Source organism: Pseudorasbora parva, chromosome 3, assembly GCF_024679245.1.
Source record: "Pseudorasbora parva isolate DD20220531a chromosome 3, ASM2467924v1, whole genome shotgun sequence".
Taxonomy (NCBI): Eukaryota; Metazoa; Chordata; class Actinopteri; order Cypriniformes; family Gobionidae; genus Pseudorasbora; species Pseudorasbora parva.
Window position 1 is genome coordinate 40,410,946 of NC_090174.1, and position 23,430 is coordinate 40,434,375.

Consider the following 23,430-nt stretch of genomic DNA (forward strand, 5'->3'; position numbering starts at 1 on the left):
TCATATGCGTGTGCACGAAATGAAACATACATTTTCCAGCAGAAATATCTGACCAACAGAACATTATATGGGCGTGATGGTCCTCCTCCTCATCATAAGGGCACATAGGCTCTATACGTTTAAAACAAGATAATGATTATAGTCTTAGTCAATGCTAAGTTACAACTCTAAACTACTGCACAATTATGCAAGATAGAAAGCAGTGTATTGACAATTTTACATTTATTGGCTATTGATTTATAGGCTACATTGAATTTAAAATGTTAATTAGCTGGACATACTGGTCAATATGGATGCACATCACTCAGTAAATAATAACAACCATAAATCAAATATTGCTTTAATATGCATTATATAAAACACAGTAGCATGCTATGGCAAGCCATTTTAGCTTTTATTCATTCACAGTTTATGCATTTTTAATATCAATAATTAAATGTTCACTATTTACAATGAGAATTCTTGACATTAGATATGGAATTTTTACTAGTAATGTTTTTTGATATCAGGGATTACATGTTCACTTGTACAAAAGTGAATTCTTGATAACAACAATGATGTCATCACTCACAGAGATTCTTGATATCTGAATCACTAGTTCACTAGTTACATATTACAAGAGCCAAGCAATAGTATAAATAGTATTTTATATTTGAAAATGTATAAAAGGAAATTATATTTATGTTTTATGAATAATATTTATGAAACATGTTAATTTACTGTTTATTAAACTTTAAGTTTATTAAATTAATTCACTAGGCTATATAAACACATTCATTACTAATATGCCCAATACTGGAAAAAACTGAGATTTTTTATTTTATTTACTGAAGGTTACAAATGAAATTATGTTAATTTACAATATATACACATTCATTATCAATATACCTAATCTGATGAAAATGGCTTTGTTAATATTTCTTGTTCGTTAATTAGGCCTAGGCTACATAGGCATATTTTTAACTCAAAATGACGAAAATTAGACAAATGATTATTCATTTGCCTGAATATTTTTGTCTATTGTTTAACATTTCATTTCTCTCACTTTACGTTGTCGAGTTGCGCTGCTAAAATTCGCGCTCATGGCCTCAGCACTCAGTTTCTGTGTGAACATAAAGCCCACCTACTCTAATTTGATTGGTTTTCTTAAATATTTTGACATTGACGCATTCTGACTAAATCTGAGCCTCATTGGTCTGTCACTGCTGACAGACCAATGAGGCTCAGATTTACACACACACACACACACACACACACACACACACACACACACACACCTCTGCTTCTGACAAGGGCTCTGCTCGGCACCGCTTTTTTTCTCACAATTGTGAGTTATAAAGTCAGAATGCTGAGATATAAAGTCGCAATTGCGTGATATAAAGTCAGAATTCTGAGATATAAAGTCGCAATTGCTTGATATAAAGTCAGAATTCTGAGATATAAAGTCGCAATTGCGAGTTATAAAGTCAGAATTCTGAGATATAAAGTCGCAATTGCGTGATATAAAGTCAGAATTCTGAGATATAAAGTCGCAATTGTGAGTTATAAAGTCAGAATTCTGAGATATAAAGTCGCAATTGCGTGATATAAAGTCAGAATTCTGAGATATAAAGTCGCAATTGCGAGATATAAAGTCAGAATTCTGATATATAATGTCGCAATTGCGTGATATAATGTCGCAATTGCGTGATATAAAGTCAGAATTCTGAGATATAAAGTCGCATATGCGAGTTATAAAGTCATTGATCTGCCGCGTCCCAACACGAGTTGTGTCGTGAACACATTATAATAAGTATTTTAACTGTAGTTTTAGCTGATAATGATGGAATGATTGTCTTATTACCTGAGTGGCATTAATTTCTCTGAGCAAACGCGCTCTTGAGGGGATTTTAAATGCAAGCTTTGGCACTGAAACAGAACGGATGTGAGGTGATAACGTTCATATTCTGATGTGTTATTATGGAAATATAATCCCCAGAACATCACCCTCAGAATGTGCTGTAATTCACGATTTCCTTAGAGAACGAGTGTGTTGACACGTCCAGTTGGGCCTTTGACATGTCGTTATACATACAGTCACCTGAGTGTGGCGCTGCTGGGATCATATTTCATAAATAACGAATCATTAATAGCATATTTCATTAATAACGCATCAGAATATGCTGTAAGGCAGGATTTCGTTTGAGAATGAATTGTATTGACCTCCATATGTGATCGGTTTTGATCACATTTGAAATAATAAATTAATTGTAAAAGGCTCTGTTACCACTTCAGTTCAAACCTCAATGTCATGGTTATTGGTGCATGTGCGCGCACGCGCGCGCGCACACACACACACAACGCGCGCGGTTGAATGGTGTTGAACCTGACAGAGAAACAGTGAATTCTGCTGCCGAACAATTGCAACAGAAATATGAGGTTGAGATGGAGCAGTTTTCATTAAAAGCCTACTCCTGTAAATAATAATCTTATATGTATTAATAAAAGGCCCACGTGACAAATTAAACCAGAATACCCCTTTGCATTTATTTTCTATTCTCAAAATCCTGCATTACAGCATATGATGTGTTATTAATGAAATATGATCCCAGAATACCGCCACCCTCAGGTGACTGTATGTAGCCTACCGACAGAGCACTGACGTGTTGTGATCGGGCAGCAGTTTTCATTAAACGTTAAAAAGATCAAATGATACTGTTTCAATAAATGGCGCATGTGACACCAGATTCAGAAATAATAAATATAGGAGCTTTATTGCCATTTTTGCACACACAAGAAATCTGTCTTAGTGACAGAAGTTTCCAGTATACCCCAGTAGCTACACAATACAGGGAGTGCAGAATTATTAGGCAAATGAGTATTTTGACCACATCATCCTCGTTATGCATGTTGTCTTACTCCAAGCTGTATAGGCTGGAAAGCCTACTACCAATTAAGCATATTAGGTGATGTGCATCTCTGTAATGAGAAGGGGTGTGGTCTAATGACATCAACACCCTATATCAGGTGTGCATAATTATTAGGCAACTTCCTTTCTTTGGCAAAATGGGTCAAAAGAAGGACTTGACAGGCTCAGAAAAGTCAAAAATAGTGAGATATATTGCAGAGGGATGCAGCAGTCTTAAAATAGCCAAGCTTCTGAAGCGTGATCATCGAACAATCAAGCATGTCATTCAAAATAGTCAACAGGGTCGCAAGAAGCGTGTGGAAAAACCAAGGCGCAAAATAACTGCCCGTGAACTGAGAAAAGTCAAGCGTGCAGCTGCCAAGATGCCACTTGCCACCAGTTTGGCCATATTTCAGAGCTGCAACATCACTGGAGTGCCCAAAAGCACAAGGTGTGCAATACTCAGAGACATGGCCAAGGTAAGAAAGGCAGAAAGTCCACCACTGAACAAGACACAAGCTGAAACGTCAAGACTGGGCCAAGAAATATCTCAAGACTGATTTTTCTAAGGTTTTATGGACTGATGAAATGAGAGTGAGTCTTGATGGGCCAGATGGATGGGCCCGTGGCTGGATTGGTAAAGGGCAGAGAGCTCCAGTCCAACTCAGACGCCAGCAAGGTGGAGGTGGAGTACTTGTTTGGGCTGGTATCATCAAAGATGAGCTTGTGGGGCCTTTTCGGGATGGAGTCAAGCTCAACTCCCAGTCCTACCGCCAGTTTCTGGAAGACACCTTCTTCAAGCAGTGGTACAGGAAGAAGTCTGCATCCTTCAAGATAAACATGATTTTCATGCAGGACAATGCTCCATCACACGCGTCCAAGTACTCCACAGCGTGGCTGGTAAGAAAGGGTATAAAAGAAGAAAATCTAGTGATATGGCCTCCTTGTTCACCTGATCTAAACCCCATTGAGAGCCTGTGGTCCATCATCAAATGTGCGATTTACAAGGAGGGAAAACAGTACACCTCTCTGAACAGTGTCTGGGAGGCTGTGGCTGCTCCTGCACGCAATGTTGATGGTGAACAGATCAAAACACTGACAGAATCCATGGATGGCAGGCTTTTGAGTGTCCTTGCAAAGAAAGGTGGCTATATTGGTCACTGATTTGTTTTTGTTTGGTTTTTGAATGTCAGAAATGTATATTTGTGAATGTTGAGATGTTATATTGGTTTCACTGGTAAAAATAAATAATTGAAATGGGTATAAATTTGTTTTTTGTTAAGTTGCCTAATAATTATGCACAGTAATAGTCACCTGCACACACAGATATCCCCCAAAATAGCTAAAACTAAAACGTCCAAAAATAGTCAGCTTTGATATTAATGAGTTTTTTGTGTTCATTGAGAACATGGTTGTTGTTCAATAATAAAATTAATCCTCAAAAATACAACTTGCCTAATAATTCTGCACTCCCTGTAGAGAATAAAAATAAATGAATGAGTGAAATACACATATGCATAATACACACAAATAGACAAATTTGTATGTACATGTGTGCTATGGAACAGAATAGGCTATAATATAGAATTAACAGTCAGGGAATGGAGAAAGAGGTTCTTGTCAAATAAATATAGTAAGCTATAAGTGCCAGTGTACATATTTATCATTTGAGGCATTTAACATGTCTTACATATTTATTAGAATTTGTAACATTAGCCAAAGATCGATTAATTTATTATTTCAAATATGATCAAAACCGAGCACATATGGAGGTCAATTCATTCTCAAACGAAATCCTGCCTTACAGCATATTCTGATGCGTTATTAATGAAATATGCTATTAATGATTCGTTATTTATGAAATATGATCCCAGCAGCGCCATGCTCAGGTGACTGTATGTATAGCGACATGTCATAGGCCGGAGACACACTGCAAGCGTGGCGTTTCTGCTGCGTGTCAGCCGCGGGGCGGCTGTCTGGTGTTTTCTCTGCCTTTGCACACCAGAAGCGTGTCTGACGCGGCGCCTCTGCTGCTGGGAAGCCCTATACTTAATGTTAAATATAAATATATTGCCTATTGATACAGCAAAGACAACGTCGGCAGTAGCCTATTGACCATACATATATGGCATTGACGGCAAAATAGGCTACAGAATATTTCGTTCTGTATTGACAGGTTTAATATTTCAAAATCGATAATTATGTTGTTTTTTGTTATTACAAGTAGGCCTATATCTGCATTTATGTTAACCTAAAGACTTTCACACATGAAAATGTCATTTATTAATATGTATTCGTGTCAAAATGGCATATAAACTCCTTTTCCTATGCTGTTTTGCCTAGAAACGCTTCCAACACGCTCGCGTGTCGCGTGAAAAATAGGCGACTCTTCTATTTGAAGCATGCACGCGTTTTCCGCGCGGCTCGGACCTATTGACGCAGGCAGTATGCAAGAGCTAACCGGTTCCCTTTCGAGAGAGGTTCCTCGTATTACGTATGGGAAAAACTCCTTTTCTCGAGAATATGAAGCAAAACTTTAATAAAGGTATCCATGTAAAGCGCAGTGCCGCTGAACGGCCATAGCCCAGCGCGAGGAGCGCTCTGATTGGCCGGGCCACGGCAACTGCAGGAACCTATGGTGAGGCGGCTGAGAGGAACGAGCCAATGGGGGGCGTTCCAAAAGCCCGCCGAAAAAAGGTGCTTATATTTGCATACAGGAGGCTATATAAAGCCCTAATTTCGCCATAGGTGTCAGATTTTATCTCCTTCAGCGATACCTTCGCTGACCTCCGGAAGAAGCAACCGCCGTCGAAAAGGCACCAGCGGAACCTGCAGCTGAGGACGACGGACTCCCTCTCCGCCTTCTCTGCCGTTCCAGCTACGCCATCCGGCGATCGTATCCTTTTTACTTCTCTTCTCCTAAAAGAGCGCGGGGCGTTGTTTCAAATGCCTCGCATTTCCTGCGGCTCTTGCAGAGCTCCTCTCCTTGGCGGCGACCGCCACGTCATTTGTGTGGCATGCCTTGGACGGGACCACGCGCAGCTCGCGCTCTCTCAGGGCGGCTGCCCCGAGTGCGATGAGATGGCGCTGCAGACCCTTCGGGCTCGCCTTGCCACCTTCGACCAGGTCCCTCCTCCTGCCGCTGGGCCGCGCCGCAAGAAATGCCGCGACCAGAGACTGCCGGAACGGTCTGGCGACTGCACGCCGGATGACTCCCCGCGTGCCTCGCCATCGCCGGTCACCTTCACCCAGGAGGAACAGCGTCCCTCTCATGCAGCGGCCTGTTCGGTTTCCTTCGGTGGCCCATTGCCAGAGGATGATGAGGACAGCCTCTCCACAGCCGCTTCTGGTAGCGAGTGGTCAGCTTCTGTCTCGGAGCCCCCCGCTTCGACGCAGACCGCCACGAGCGCCAAATCTAATGTCGACGCGGAACTCATCCGCGTGCTCTCTAGGGCCGTGGAAGACCTCGGGCTCGAGTGGTCCCAGCCCGATGAGCCGACGCGCAGCAGATTGGACGAGTGGTTCCTGGAAAGCCGCCGCCTCTCTTCTCCTCAGAAGCCCGCGCCTTTCTTCCCTGAGGTACACGATGAGCTTACGAAGTCGTGGAAGTCGCCCTACTCTGCTCGCGCTAGATCCGCCTTTTCCCCAGCGCTCTCCATCGTCGACGGCGCTAAGGAAAAAGGCTATGAGTCTCTTCCCCCCCTCGAGGAGGCTGTCGCCGCGCACCTCTGCCCGCCCTCCTCCTCCAGAGGATGGCAGTCCAGGGCTCAGCACCCGTCCAAGCCCTGCCGCACCACTTCTGCTCTCGCTGGCCGGGCATATGCCTCCGCTGGCCAGGCTTCCGCGGCCCTTCACACCATGGCTGTCCTTCAGGTGTTCCAGGCCAGACTTCTCCGTTCCTTGGATGAGTCTGTCCCCGACTCCGAGGTTTTGAAGGACCTTCGCAGCGCGACGGACTTGGCCCTTCGCGCCACTAAAGCCACTGCACAAGCCATTGGGAAAAATATGGCTAACCTGACGGTCTTAGAGAGGTACCTTTGGCTGAATTTGACCGAGATGAAGGACGCGGATAAAGCCTCCTTCTTGGACGCCCCCATCTCCACTACCGGTCTCTTCGGCCCGTCAGTCGTGGGCTTCGCGGAGCGTTTCACCGAAGCGCAAAAGGCTTCGCAGGCTATGAGGCATTTCCTGCCTAAGCGCTCCAGCTCGTCTTCAGGCCAGGGACGCTCTCGAGGTAGACCCCCGCCTTCTCAACCCGCTAAGCCGGCAGAGCCACCTTCCCGGCCTCGCTCCTCTTCTGGACCGCGCCAACGTTCCCGCTCCACGAACCGCAGCAGTCGGCCTGAACGCCGGGGACCTCGACCCAGGCTTGTGTTGAACCCTGAGCCTCCGAAGCCGTCCTAGCCGCAGGGATAAAAAGGAGATGGTCAGGTCTCGCCTCGGCCGGACCCCCATCTCTCCCTCCCAGTCTCCCAGTTCCCTGCACCCAGGTGACTGCCGACCTCAGTTTAGCAGCCAACGAGCCCGTTGTCAAACGCACTCGCCTGCACACAAACGCCGTTATCACGGCGACCCAAATAAATCTCAAAAAGAGCTTTTTCTCTGTAGTAAATGTGCCCACACATCAGTCTGCACTCCTACACTCATTCACCCCTCCCACCCATGCTATAAATGTCCCGGCGCCCACTCCACAGTGCACGCCGCCACACATAAGCACTACCCCCTCTATGTCTCAAGCACAAAATGGCAGCGCTACCGAGTTCCCTCTAGTAGGCGACCCTTATCCGCGCCGGCTCCAGCCGCTATCGTGTCGGGCGCAGGCCTGGCAAGCCATGCCCGGGGTATCAAATTGGGTTGTGAACATAGTAAAAAGGGGCTACTCGCTACAGTTCGTTCGCAGGCCCCCGCGCTTTCGCGCCGTGGTCGAGACCTCGGTGAGAAGCAGCGTCAGTCACGTACTTCGCACCGAGATTTTGAAACTGGTAGAGAAGGGAGCGGTGGAGCCCGTTCCCCCTTCCAAAAGCGAGTCGGGCTTCTACAGCCGATACTTTCTCGTTCCGAAGAAGGACGGAGAGCTCAGGCCCATCCTAGATCTAAGGCATTTGAACAAAGCTCTAATGACTCGCTCTTTCAAAATGCTAACGGTGAAACAGATCCTCACGCACATTCGCCCTGGGGACTGGTTTTTCACGATAGATCTGAAAGATGCGTACTTTCACGTTCAGGTAGCCCCCCACCACAGGCCATTCTTGAGATTCGCCTTCGAGGGGCAGGCTTATCAGTACACGGTCCTGCCATTCGGCTTATCCCTGGCGCCCCGCACGTTTACGAAATGTATGGACGCGGCATTAGCCCCGCTCAGGCTGAAAGGGATGCGGGTGCTCAACTACCTCGACGACTGGCTAGTGATAGCCCAGTCTCGAGCAGAACTACTAACACACAGATCCTGGCTCCTCAACCATTTAGACTGTTTGGGTCTCAGGATCAATATCGCCAAGAGCTCGATGTCACCCACTCAAAAGATATCTTTTCTGGGCATTGTTCTAGACTCGAGACTCATGAACGCGCAGCTAACGACACGCTATCCGTCCAGAACATGGCGACTTCATTCAAAGCCGGAACTCGCGTTCCCCTGAAACACTTTCAGAGAATGCTCGGCCTTATGGCCTCGGCATCGTCAGTGCTCAGGCTGGGACTGCTACACATGCGCCCCCTCCAGCGTTGGCTACGCGCCCGTGTCCCTCCTTATGCATGGAAATGGGGCCGTTTTCCCGTCAAAGTGAGCCACAGCGTTGTCAAAACTTTGGCTCCTTGGACGAGGACAGAGTGGTATCGGAGGGGCGTGCTTATGGGCACGGTTACGAAGTTGAAAGTGGTCTCGACAGATGCCTCCACTCGGGGGTGGGGAGCCCTGCACGAGGGCAAGCCGATCTCTGGCCTGTGGGCAGAAACAGAAAAGCGGCTGCACATAAACTGTCTAGAGATGAAAGCGGTCGCCTTATCGCGGAGAGCTTTCCTTCCACATATAAAGAACCACCACGTCTTGGTTCGTTCAGACAACATGTCGGTGGTAGCGTACATAAATCGCCAGGGCGGCCTGAGATCATATTCCCTTCACCGCATGGCGAAGCATCTCCTTTTATGGGCAGAGCACAACCTGAGCTCCCTGAGGGAAGACAACACTCACTGCCCAATATTTTTCTCCAAACGCAGGGATGCCCTGGCCCATGTCTGGCCCAGCCTCCCGCTATATGCTTTCCCCCCGATCGCGATGCTACCACAAACCATCAAGAAAATCAGGGAGACAGCATCCGCGGTGCTTTTAATAGCCCCGCTCTGGAGGAACCGAACGTGGTTCTCCGATCTGATCCAGCTGTCAGACACAGCCCCATGGCCCATTCCGCTGAGGAAAGACCTCCTCACGCAGGCGAAGGGGGGGATCTGGCATCCCAGTCCCGAACTATGGGCCCTCCACGTATGGCCCATCAACTGGTATCGGGAAACCTCTCTGACAGAGTTATGAACACTATAGCGGAAGCTAGAGCCCCCTCGACGAGGCGGCTCTATACTCTGAAGTGGTCAGTGTTTTCTAACTGGTGTGCCGTCCGAAATATCGACGCACACTCATGCGAAACAACAGAAGTGCTCGCTTTTCTCCAAGAGCTACTGGACGCGGGTCGTTCCCCCTCCACGCTCAAAGTTTATGTCGCCGCCATAGCAGCTAACCACGCTCAGGTCGCGGGACATTCACTAGGGAAAAGTGAGCTCATTGTACGTTTTCTTAAAGGGGCCAGGAGATTGAACCCCCCTCGCCCCCCCTCAGTTCCTATTTGGGACCTCGCGGTGGTTCTAGACGCCATGAAGGGTCCCCCCTTCGAGCCTCTCCATACCGCGACCATAAAGCTTCTATCACTCAAAACCGCGTTTCTGCTGGCTCTGGCCTCTGTTAAACGTGTGAGTGACTTACACGCACTCTCAGTGAGTCCGTCCTGTCTCGTCTCGAGTTCGGGCCCAACAACTCCAAAGTTGTTCTTAAACCGAGACATGGTTTTATACCCAAAGTGCTTTCTACCCCTTTTAGAGCACAGGTTATTACTCTGCTTCCTTTACCCGCATCTCAGGGTGAACAGGACGCGAATCTACTCTGCCCTGTCAGAGCTTTGAGACTGTATCTGGAGCGCTCCTCCCCCTTCAGGCAGTCGGACCAACTGTTTGTCTGCTTCGGTGGCCGCACTAAAGGTTGTGCTGTCACGAAGCAAAGACTCTTAAACTGGATAGTGGACGCTCGATCTCGCTGGCATATGAGTCTAAAAACCTGACTTGCCCTATAGGCGTTAAAGCCCACTCCACTAGAGGCATGGCCTCATCTTGGGCTTGGTCGTGTGGCATTTCTTTGGAAGATATCTGTGCGGCGGCAGGCTGGGCCTCTCCGTCCACTTTTATCAGATTCTATAAATTGGAGGTTCCAGCTCTACAAGCAGGGCTGCTCTCCATCTAGGCTCTATCTTGACCTTGGTAAACAGATTGCCTTTAGTTTTGGCCTGTACACATCAGTCCTTAAGCACTTTTCATTTATCATAAGATCCGACTATGTCCGATCAGCCGTTCAAACGAACCGACTCTTCCGGTTCTTCATCCCCCTTATAGCCGCCTCTTCGGTGTCTCGGGGGTTTATTACATGTGCTTTGGCCATACTGGGTCAGTCAGCACACACGGCGCTTTACATTGTGTTCCCATACGTAATACGAGGAACCTCTCTCGAAAGGGAACGTACTCGGTTACTTTCGTAACCTCGGTTCCCTGAGAGAGAGGAACGAGTATTACGTTCCGTGCCGTGTTTATGCTTCTCAGGTATCGCTTCAGTCGATCTAAAAAACTGACACCTATGGCGAAATTAGGGCTTTATATAGCCTCCTGTATGCAAATATAAGCACCTTTTTTCGGCGGGCTTTTGGAACGCCCCCCATTGGCTCGTTCCTCTCAGCCGCCTCACCATAGGTTCCTGCAGTTGCCGTGGCTGATTCTGATTAGATTTATATGAAAAATCCCCTTCACATATTTAACAAATGAGTTAACAATATATAAGCAATTGGAGTCACGTTTCTTCTTTTAGCAGTCTGAATCCAGCTTCACAGTTGTTTACATGCCAAACACAATAATTTTATGTTGGGGCAAAAGTTACAATGATAAACTGGTAGACAAAAGAGTTCATAACAACAGTATAGTTTTTATCCATAACAGTTTTTGTAAATGCAATTAAAGCAATCATTTGGAGACACATTAGGATTCAAGCAAACTTAATATAGCCCAACACAAGCCTAAACAAATCCATGGGGAGCTCAGAATGCATTTTTCTACACAATATGGCATGGTAAGCAGGGCCGTTTCTAGCCTTTCTGGCACCCTAGGCAAGATTCATATGTTGCACCCCCCCCCCCACCACCACCACACACACACACACACACACACACTAGTTTTTTTTTTAACTATAACTTATAAAGCAAATATGACTTCCGTATTTCATGGGCATATTGTATGCATTAATCCAATACTGTAGTCAGGTTTATTATCACTGAGATCAGAAATGTTAGGGGGGTTCAGACACATGCTCCCCAGAGAAAATTTTGATTTCTATGATCTACATATGTGTATTTTAAGATGTTCTGAAGGCCAAAAAATTAGATAACAATAGCTTGAAAACCATGTCACTCGGCGCCGCTGGGGATTGAAGAACACACTGACACAAAGACTAAAAGACGGGACGAAGCCGTAGCTGAAGCCTCGTGCCAGTTTCATATGTTTTAAAGGTTAATCACATTTTTTTTTTTGGGGGGGGGGGGGGGGGGGGGGGGGCATAAGTTCATAAAAAAGGCCCATGGTTATGACAGTATTAGCCTACTTGATGAATTTACACTAAACAGCTATCTCTGATGTAATGTTTTGTTAAAAATTCAAATGAACTGCTATAATGTTCTGCACCTGAAATGAGCATGGCGTGTGGTCCGTCCAGTACTAATATTCAGTGTAATATTTTGCTCAACGTTATGATAGAGAGACCAGCTTAGTAGAGAACAAGTAACCAATAAGTAGACTAACATACCTGTATATATAAATAAATATATTTCGCTTTCTTTGTTATATTTCCTCTTTTTTCTTTTTACGATACTGAGCCCCTGATGGCTTTGACCTTATCATGATGATGAAACTAAAGCACGCTGTAACGAGTAGAAATATAGTGTGGCCCCTTTAAGAGTTGCGCGCGCTCCCTGCAAACGAAGTCTGCATTTTGTGTATGTGCGCACTGAGTCTTGAGCTCCCATGTGTGGGGATTATTTACTGTTTTCTGTTGCTAACAGTCAGTTATTTTGTTTTATTAAGTAATGCTGTGGACGGAAAGGGAGTTTGTAATGAGAGTTCAGCGGGGAATAAAGTGCGATCTGTTTGATGTTAATCGCCTCCGTGTTTTCATCCACTCCAGTTACATAAAGTGAGCTATGCGCTTTTTTTACTCGGACACAAGCGTTACAACGCCACGGATGACGACGTTCCCTGCCGCCCTCTACATGATCTCATTTCATTACAGCAGCCACTATCACCATGGCGACTTCACTCCAATAATCGCAACTAATTATAATGCCTTGTAATAGGAAAAGTACGAAATATGAATAATAAAATATATGAATTAACTAAAAAATCTTGTTGGAGCGGGGGCTCACTGGCGCCCCCCAGCTGTTGGCGCCTTAGGCGACCGCCTAGTTTGCCTATGCCTAGAAACGGCACTGATGGTAAGTATTAAAAACAATCCGACTGTAATTTAGACTTCTGGATTTTACATTTACTGATTCTGAATATTCAAATGCTTTAAGGTAAAGATCTTCTTTTAACAGTCTTGCACTCTTAGACCTGGAGGAAGACCTGTGATCTGGAGTTGTTTGACAAATGATTGTAGAAAACATACTGATTACCTTAAACAAAAAAAAACAATGACTAGTTTAAATGTTTTATAGGTATGCAAAATGTGGTTGAATACATTGAACATAGAACAAAATTAATAATACTAGATTATTCTAGTTCATCAGTTTAAATTAAATTACATTATATATTATTAAAAATATATATATATTTATATTTATATTTATCAGAAATCATTACGTGAAATAAATTCTTGATGCTCTAAACTTCATGTCCGCGTTTTTGCAGTTCCAGTTTCAACTTGGTTATTTCTAATTCCAGCTTTTGTATCTCTAGTTTTAGTTTCACCTCTTGCAAGGTGAATACACCATACATTTTTTCCAGCATGTGGTTCATGGTGATCTGGCTTGGCACATTGTGTGTCTCCGTGCTCAAGGTTCCTTTTGCAGCTGGCACTTGGCTGCTGTCTACATCAACTGTATAACAAAAACAAAATTAGCAGTTTATTAGTTTATTGACAAATATGTAACAAGTTGGTACACAGTCAAAACAGAGATGAGGACTATCTAAAATAGAGGCAATTTCATTTTAAACTGCTTTCTGGGCTACTGAAAAAAAAGCACAAATTTCAGAAGAACAATTCTGCTTACATTCCAGCTTTTATGGCTATTAACATGGTGAGGATTTAGTTACTCAAAATTAAAACAATAAGATGTTTAAAGGTGCCCTAGAATGAAAACTTTAATTAACCTTGGCAAGTTGGCATAGTGAAATAATAAGAGTTCAGTACATGGACATCACATACTGTGAGTCTTAAACACCATTGCCTACTCCTTCATATGTAAATCTTGTGAATCAAAAACACCAGGGAAAAATAAGTGCTTCTCAACATAAACCTAACCATGATGCAAGTGTTAAGGATCATTTATATGCATGCCCCCAACATTTGCATCTGTCCAAACATGTGCATTGTCAGGCAGAACTGACGGTAACTGGGACTGCAGGTAAAAAAGACACTGGAGGATAGCAGAGAGGAACGGCTCTCATGACACATGTCATGTTCAGGCTGTGCAGGAGACGTCTGGACTTTTCATATGTCAACAGTCATGGTTGAGGTTTATTATAATCGGATACCACAACAATTTATTTCAAAATTGTTTGTTTGTTCTGCCCATTTCAAGCAAGCTTCACTCAGCGTCTTAAACTGAAGAAAGTGGCAACTGTATTCCGGCAAACAGTAAGTAGTGATTTATCCACTCATTGACTGTTTAAACAATTTCTGATTAAATTGAAAGTTTCTTATAGAGACAGCATTGTCTAGATGACGCAAGATGCTTACAGTAACAATAGGAAACTCCAAGTACCATACAAAACTAAATAGTGTGTCTAATGACAAAGGTTAATATTATTTTGTATTACAAAATACAACCGAAGATACGTTGCTAACAGATTGTTTACTCGATCCTTCAAGCAAATGTCACCTTTTCCACCATATAGGTTAAAACGACAGTCATTTGACAAGGCTATTCATTTTGTAAAAATATAAGTTATATATTTATATTTTTGAGAACTGAAGTAGGCTATTCATTTTGTAAAAATATAAGTTATATTTTTAATTTTTGAGAACTGAAGTAGGCCTATGATGTTTTTGCATGCTTGTATTAAGAGTACATCACAGTCACTGCGTAGCCTACATTGTGACTAACATTATATAAACTTGCAATATCGTTGACGAAAAAAGACAAGTCTATAATGTAGACTGAATGACACTTTAAGCAGAACATTTCAAATGGAGATTGCTAAAAAAAATGCAGCTTACTTGTTTATTGGTGTTTTCAGATCATCCGCGTGCGCGAGAGAGAGCTCTTATAGTGCAGTAACAACTGACGTAAACTGAATAATTTGATTTAAAAAAATAAGATATTCATTTATTTAAATTGAGAGAACATCATCTGATGACCCCTATTCTAAAGTTCTGTAACTGGCACTCAGTTATTATTTGAAAGCAATGACAATGTTACTTACGGACTTCCATCTGCACTGCATCGCCACGCTGAGGGGCACCCTCTCCATTAGAGGCCTCACAGAAATATGAACCGGTATCCAGCTTAGACACACTCGGGAACTCCTGATCACATACAGACCAAAAATTATTTTACATGTATGAATTACCTTACATTAAATTTACATGGTATAAATTTGCATGATACATGGTATCATGGTATAATTTACATTTTAACTGTAGCAATGTTGAGTACTGAATGTTTTGATGAAAGAGCTTCAATCATCTGATGAGAATATTATTTATGGCATTTTGTATTTTCTAAAAAAATATAGATCAACACTCACCAGGTTACCACTGAAAGCGTTCATCTTGTAGGTAAGGTTTTTAAAAGCGGGGAACTTGCTAGGATCATCAGGAAGTGGAGTGTTGTCTTTGTACCACTTATAGGTGGGTGGGGGGGAGCCAACATTGTCGAAGCAGGTCAGAAGGACGTTACTGCCTGTTGTGACCGATGAAGGAATTCTGGAAACGGGCTTGGTAGGAGGCACTGGAGTGGAGGGAATTACAAGACTGTTTTTGTGCTTTATATTATTTAATCAAAGCAATAATCTGTTCACTCCACCAACCATGTCCAACAAAACATCTTGTATAATCAAACCTCTACTCAAATTTACCAAGGACTGTGAGTTTGATGGTCTTCTCATCATATCCACCATTTCCAGACACCTCACAGTCATAGTCTCCAGTGTCTGCTCGTGTTACCTTGTCGAATCTCAGTCCGCCATTATACACAGTGACACGTCCTTCATATTCAGCTGTGGAAAGAAAAAAAGACTGATGCACAATTTTAAATATTTTCCCAATTCTCATTTTAATAAGACACACATCTACACACTTTAAAGCTACACTGTCTGATATGTTCCCCCATCTAGTGGTGAAAAGGTATATGACCATCCAGGGAATAATAGTTTCTGTTCCTCTCAATTCTGATTTCGTTTTAAATCCTACGGTGGCCGATTTAGTCCAAAATTAACATGGCAATTCCCCTCTTCACATTCGACACGGTGCGATCGAGTGTTAAAACGCGAAAGGCGAAGCTTGAATTTATGGGTATGGTCCCTCTTTGGCTAATTTACTTTCAAGATGGAGGGGCAACATGGCGACCAGCATTCGAACCCCTCACCCGTATGTATTTCAATGGCATATTAAAGCTGCGAGCAGCGATGACGGGCCCAAGCCGGGGGCACCGCCACCCCGGTGGCATCAGCTTAACTGTGCGCAGAAGGCCAATAGGCATTTAATATGGGAAAAAATAAAAGGACTATGTCAAAGTCATTTGAATTCACCTCATTAACTGCAGAAACTGGTGCTGCTATGACCAGGAACCACAACAGTCACATCTATGAGATCAATTACATTTTATTCACTAATTTTATGTCAGATGATGTCAAATGTCAATTTCAAAATGAGTGCAGAACACTGTCCAAATGCTGAAGTTGTATTATCCTTACACTTCTCTTTGTGTTTTTGACCTACCGTAGCTTCTGTTTGTTCACCAGTCTTATGCAGTAAAAAGCATGCATGTTTTTATTTTAATATGTGTGGCATTCAATATTTTTAAAAATATAAATAAATAAATAAATCTAAATCACAGAATCCACAAAAATGATTTTAATATCAGTGTCAGGTAAGAGTAATATACATGCACAATTTTGTAAGTCCAGAAGGCCTGTATATTTTTTAAAGATATGTTATATTTTGTGTGTTTTTTTTAACTTATTTTTCACATCAAAGTGATAGCTATTTGTGATAGCCTATGATATAAAAGCGTTAAATTATGACAATCAAGAGACAAGGTGACACACACACACACACACACACACACACACACACACACACACACACACACACACACACACACACACACACACACACACACACAGAGTGAGAGAGACCCACCACCCACACACACACTCACGCACACACACACACACACACACACACACACACACACACACACACACACACACACACACACACACACACACACACACACACACACACACACAGAGTGAGAGAGACCCCCCCCCACCACACACACACACACTCACGCACACACACACGCACACACACACACACAGAGTGAGCCTGAGAGAGTGGGGGGGGGGGGGTAAGGACAGACAGAAAGAGAGAGGCATAGACTGATTCCGATTGAACAAGGTTTGAAACAAAAAATTAAATTTACATTCTCAAAAGAACTCATTCTGTGTGATTTATAAGTTTTTGTACCCATTGGGACCTCAATTTAGGTCCCTACAGTGACACGAGTCCCCATGAGTCTGTGTGCATTCAGGTTGAAGTCCCCACCAGACTAGAAAAACATGAACATTGAACAAGATTTTAAACAAAAAATAATAATAAAATCTAAATGGTCGGAGAAAATTATTTGAAAAAGAAACTCAAATGTGTTTTTTTTATGTTAGTATTTTAGTTTTAAGAATTAATCTTCAAATACAAAATGTTAAAGAAAACCAATATATTGATAAAAAAAAATACAAAAAGTACATTCATTTTACATTTTTATTCTTTCTGTGTTTGGTGACTATAGATAAAACTAGCCAAGTGTTTTATTTTTATACATTTTTCTCAAAGACTTATCCAGCCGTGTTCATAAATAAGGCTATACTCCCACCTTCTTTGTATTAACACAATTATTAAACTAATTATATAAAAAAATATTGTCAATGCCTGTCAAATCTTCAGTGTCCTTTGTTTCATGTTGACCGAGTTGACTTTAGTATTTATCTAAAGGTCTTTTTATATTTGTATTTTCACAATTACGAAACGAATTATATAAAACGATATTGTCAATGCTCTTCAAATTAACTGGTTCCATACTTTTTCCATTTTTTTATTCAAACCCAGAAATATATATATATATATATATATATATATATATATATATATATATATATATATATATATATATATATATATATATATATATATATATATATATATATCCTTTAATGCTGGCCAAAGCACACAGCAATAAAAGAGCTAATCTTTTCCTCATCAAAATGCAACTGGCACCCATCCCCCATCAGACACACACACACACACACACACACACACACACACACACACACACAGTCAGAGTCACATGTCTGGTCTCTGGTGTGCTATCTTTCTGGGGACTCACCATAGACTTAATGGTTTTTATACTGTACAAACCATATATTCTTTCCTCCTACACTGCTCCTACCCTAAACCTACCCATCACACAAAACTTTCTGCATTTTCACATTTTCAAAAGAACTCATTCTGTCTGATTTATAAGCTTTTGTACCCATTGGTAAGTCCCCATGAGTCTTTGTGCATTCAGGTTTAAGTCCCCACCAGGCTAAAAAAACATTCACACACACACACACACACACACACACACACACACACAGAGACAAGGTTTTTTGCTTGAAAACTTATACAATATTGCCCTCTACTGGTCATTTAAATGAGAGCATAAGTGTTGAGGAAAAAAAAGAAAAAAAAACTGTGATTATATAGAATAACCAGCAGGTGGGAGTATAGCCTTATTTATGAACCAGGCACTTGTGTGCTTATTTTGTCTTTTTTAGGCTTTTGCTAAGGGAAAACCATTTGAGATATCCAATAACCGTTCGCATTTTAGCATCTTCTGTATATTTACTTCATGTTGTCCGAGTTTGGAGGAGATTGAATGAATCGCTTTTGAGGAGAAGGTAAAAACTCAGAGCTCGTTTTCAACTTCTTGTTATCTTCCAACCAAATTATCTGACTTCCTGTTGGTCAGAGCTAATGACTGTAAATTAGAAAGTTGTCCGGCTCGAAATGTACAATATATATATACCGAGTTTGGTGAATGTACATAAAACTAACCCCCCACTTTGGACAAAAGCCACACTTCCTGCTGCCAGTTGGTGGCGCTATAACTGTGACTCACAAAAGTCATATCCATGTGATCGGCCTCTTACAACGAACACACAGCTGAAGTTTCATCAAAATGAATTAATGTATGCAGAAGTTATAACACACTTCCTGTTTCCCTTTTCTCGCCATAAATTCATCTCTTTGCCACGGCCAAACCGTTTGAGATATCAAAAAGTTGCTCGCAATTTAGCATCCTCAGTGTCTTGACTTCATGCTGACCGAGTTTGGTGCTGATCGGGTGAATCGTCTAGGAGGAGTATCGCAAATTCCAGAGCATGCGTTTTCCGAACAACCCATAATAGCTCACTTCCTGTTGGGCTGACGCATAACTTAGAGCACGAAAGTTGTTCAGCCCGATGAGCTCTATATGTGTACCGAGTTTCATATATGTACGTGCAAGTGTGTTTGATTTATAGAGCCCGTTTTCAGACCCCACTTTAGGGGGCGCTGTCGAGCCCCCCTGCCACGCCCGGGTCCCAGCCTCAGCCCGGCCCTGATGGCCGCGCATTCTGATGCGTGTGCAAAGTTTCAAGAGTTTTCGAGCATGGGAAAGGCCCCAAAAATGCCCAAATAGTCGGTAAAAAAAATAATAATATATAATTAAAGCTGCGAGCAGCGATGACGGGCCCAAGCCGGTGGCACCGCCACCCCGGTGGCATCAACTTAACTGTGCGCAGTAGGCCAATAGGCATTTAATATGGGAAAAATAAATAAAGGGACTATGTCAAAGTCATTTGAATTCACCTCATTAACTGCAGCAACTGGTGCTGCTATGACCAGGAACCACAACAGTCACATCTATGAGATCAATTACATTTTATTCATTAATTTTATGTCAGATGATGTCAAATGTCAATTTCAAAATGAGTGCAGAATACTGTCCAAATGCTGATGTTGTATTATCCTTACACTTCTCTTAAAAATAAATTAAGCCAAATCACAGAGACCGCAACAATGATTTTAATATCAGTGTCAGGGAAGAGTAATATGTGTGCATAAAATTTATGGAAGTTTATAATAAACAGCCACTTTTATAAAATCATGTGAAATTAAATGTTTTAATCCATTTGAATTCTATCAATAAATAATTAGTTTAAAGAGGTGTTTTTATTGTTTTTTTATTATTTTTCACAATAAAGTGATAGATATTTGTGATAGCCTATGATATGAAAGGGTTAAATTATTAAAAAAACAAGAGACAAGGTGACACACAGAGTGAGAGAGACCCCCTTCACACACACACACACACACACACACACACACACACACACACACACACACACACACACACACACACACAGTGATCCTGAGGGGGGGGGGGGACTAATTATATAAAACAATATTGTCAATGACCTTCAAATAAACTGGTTTTATACATTTATTTTTTTTATTCAAACCCAGAATAATATGTTTAATCCTTTAATGCAGGCCAAAGCACAGCATTGAGAGGTAATTGTTTTAGACAGAAGAGTGGCTCACACACACACACACACACACACACACACACACACACTCTAGAAATCAGTGACACGTGTCCCCATGAGTCTGTGTGCATTCAGGTTGAAGTCCCCACCAGGCTAGAAAAAAGAACACACACACACACACACACACACACACACACACACACACACACACACACAAGTAATGCTAAAGTATGCTGCAGGCAACTCTTATCAGTTCAGCCCATCCACCCCCCCACCCCCCACCCCCACACACACACACACACTGTAGAAATCAGTGACACGTGTCCCCATGAGGGAAGAGTAATATGTGTGCATAAAATTTATGGAAGTTTATAATAAACAGCCACTTTTATAAAATCATGTGAAATTAAATGTTTTAATCCATTTGAATTCTATCAATAAATAATTAGTTTAAAGAGGTGTTTTTATTGTTTTTTTATTATTTTTCACAATAAAGTGATAGATATTTGTGATAGCCTATGATATGAAAGGGTTAAATTATTAAAAAAACAAGAGACAAGGTGACACACAGAGTGAGAGAGACCCCCTTCACACACACACACACACACACACACACACACACACACACACACACACACACACACACACACACACACACACACACACACACACACACACAGTGATCCTGAGGGGGGGGGGACTAATTATATAAAACAATATTGTCAATGACCTACAAATAAACTGGTTTTATACATTTATTTTTTTTATTCAAACCCAGAATAATATGTTTAATCCTTTAATGCAGGCCAAAGCACAGCATTGAGAGGTAATTGTTTTAGACAGAAGAGTGGCTCACACACACACACACACACACACACACACACACACACACACACACACACACACACACACACACACACACACACACACACACTCTAGAAATCAGTGACACGTGTCCCCATGAGTCTGTGTGCATTCAGGTTGAAGTCCCCACCAGGCTAGAAAAAAGAACACACACACACACACACACACACACACACACACACACACACACACACACACACACACACACACACACACACACACAAGTAATGCTAAAGTATGCTGCAGGCAACTCTTATCAGTTCAGCCCATCCACCCCCCCACCCCCCACCCCCACACACACACACACACTGTAGAAATCAGTGACACGTGTCCCCATGAGTCTGTGTGCATTCAGGTTGAAGTCCCCACCAGGCTAGAAAAAAGAACACACACACACACACACACACACACACACACACACACACACACACACACACACACACACACACACACACACACACACACACACACACACACACACACACACACACACACTAGTAATGCTAAAGTATCCAGCAGGCAACTCTTATCAGTTCAGCCCATCCACCCATTTTTATGCTGTACAAACCATATTCTGTCCTCCTACACTGCTCCTACCCCTAAACCTACCCATCACACAAAACTTTCTGCGTTTTCACATTTTCAAAAGAACTCATTCTGTCTGATTTATAAGCTTTTGTACCCATTGGGAAGCCCCCATGAGTCTGTGTGCATTCAGGTTTAAGTCCCCAGCAGGCTAGAAAAGCATTCTCACACACACACAGAGGCAAGGTTTTTTGCTTGAAAACGTATACAATATTGCCCTCTACTGGTCATTTAAGTGAGAGCATAAGTGTTGAAAAAAAAACAAAAAACAAAACTGTGATTATATAGAATAACCAGCAGGTGGGAGTATAGCCTTATTTATGAACCAGGCACTTGTGTGCTTACTTTGTCTTTTTTAGGCTTTTACTAAGGGAACACCGTTTGAGATATCCAATAACCGTTCGCATTTTAGCATCTTCTGTATATTTACTTCATGTTGTCCGAGTTTGGAGGAGATTGAATGAATCGCTTTTGAGGAGAAGGTAAAAACTCAGAGCTCGCTTTCGACTTCTTGTTATCTTCCAACCAAATTATCTGACTTCCTGTTGGTCAGAGCTAATGACTGTAAATTAGAAAGTTGTCCGGCTCGAAATGTACAATATATATACCGAGTTTGGTGAATGTAGATAAAACTAACCCCCCCGCTTTGGACAAAAGATGGCGCTACTGAGCCCCTCTACCACGCCCGTTTCTGAATCTTTGCTTGCATCTTCTGGACAGCATGTCTGATGTGTGTGTTGAGTTTCATGCAATTTCAAGCATGTGAAGAGTCTCAAAAACACCAAAAAAGATTATTAGACTTTGACACGTTGCCATGACAACAGTTTTTCTAGAATCAGGAATCCATTCATATGTCTATATCTGCCATGTTTTGACATAATACTGATGAAGTTTGAAGTAAATCGGGTGAAAATAAGATGGGGATTTAAAGCAATTTTGAAAGGGACACACTTCCTGCTGCCAGTTGGTGGCGCTATAACTTTGTCTCACAAAAGTCATATCCATGTGATCGTCCTCTTACAACGAACACACAGCTGAAGTTTCATCAAAATGAATTAATCTATGCAAAAGTTATAACTCACTTCCTGTTTCCTTTTTCTCGCCATAAATTCGTCTCTTCGCCACGGCCTAACCGTTTGAGATATCAAAAAGTTGCTCGCAATTTGGCATCCTCAGTGTCTTGACTTCATGCTGACCGAGTTTGGTGCTGATCGGGTCAATTTTCTAGGAGGAGTATCGCAAATTCCAGAGCATGCGTTTTCCGAACAACCCATAATAGCTCACTTCCTGTTGGGCTGACGCATAAGTTAGAGCACGAAAGTTATTCGGCCCGATGAGCTCTATATGTGTACCGAGTTTCATATGTGTACGTGCAAGTGTGTTTGATTTATAGACCCCGTTTTCAGACCCCACTTTAGGGGGCGCTGTCGAGCCCCCCTGCCACGCCCGGGTCCCAGCCTCAGCCCGGCCCTGATGGCCGCGCATTCTGATGCGTGTGCAAAGTTTCAAGAGTTTTCGAGCATGGGAAGGGCCCCAAAAATGCCCAAATAGTCGCGTAAAAAAATAATAATAAACGAGCAGCGATGACGGGCCCAAGCCGGGGGCACCGCCACCCCGGTGGCATCAGCTTAACTGTGCACAGCATGCAATAGGCATTTAATATGGGAAAAAATAAATAATGGGACTATGTCAAATTCATTTGAATTCACCTCATTAACTGCAGCAACTGGTGCTGCTATGTCCAGGAACCACAACACTCACATCTCTGAGATCAATTACATTTTATT

General features: G+C 42.6%; 1 protein-coding gene across 2 annotated transcripts in view; it reads right to left on the reverse strand.

Moving 5' to 3' along the window:
* f11r.1 (F11 receptor, tandem duplicate 1) overlaps positions 1-23,430 on the reverse strand; it is a 59,244-nt gene that overhangs the window by 27,916 nt on the left and 7,898 nt on the right. Inside the window, exons 4-7 of one of the 2 annotated variants that reach the window (XM_067438838.1) lie at positions 15,479-15,619; positions 15,149-15,351; positions 14,825-14,927; positions 13,026-13,275 (exon numbers count right to left, since the gene is read on the reverse strand). The exons of the other annotated variant lie outside the window; for it this stretch is intronic. Of the exons in view, the coding sequence (XP_067294939.1) occupies positions 13,061-13,275; positions 14,825-14,927; positions 15,149-15,351; positions 15,479-15,619 (662 nt within the window). The 3' untranslated portion in view covers positions 13,026-13,060. Of the gene's footprint in view, positions 1-13,025; positions 13,276-14,824; positions 14,928-15,148; positions 15,352-15,478; positions 15,620-23,430 lie in introns of those variants that run through there. 2 annotated transcript variants of the gene reach the window in all.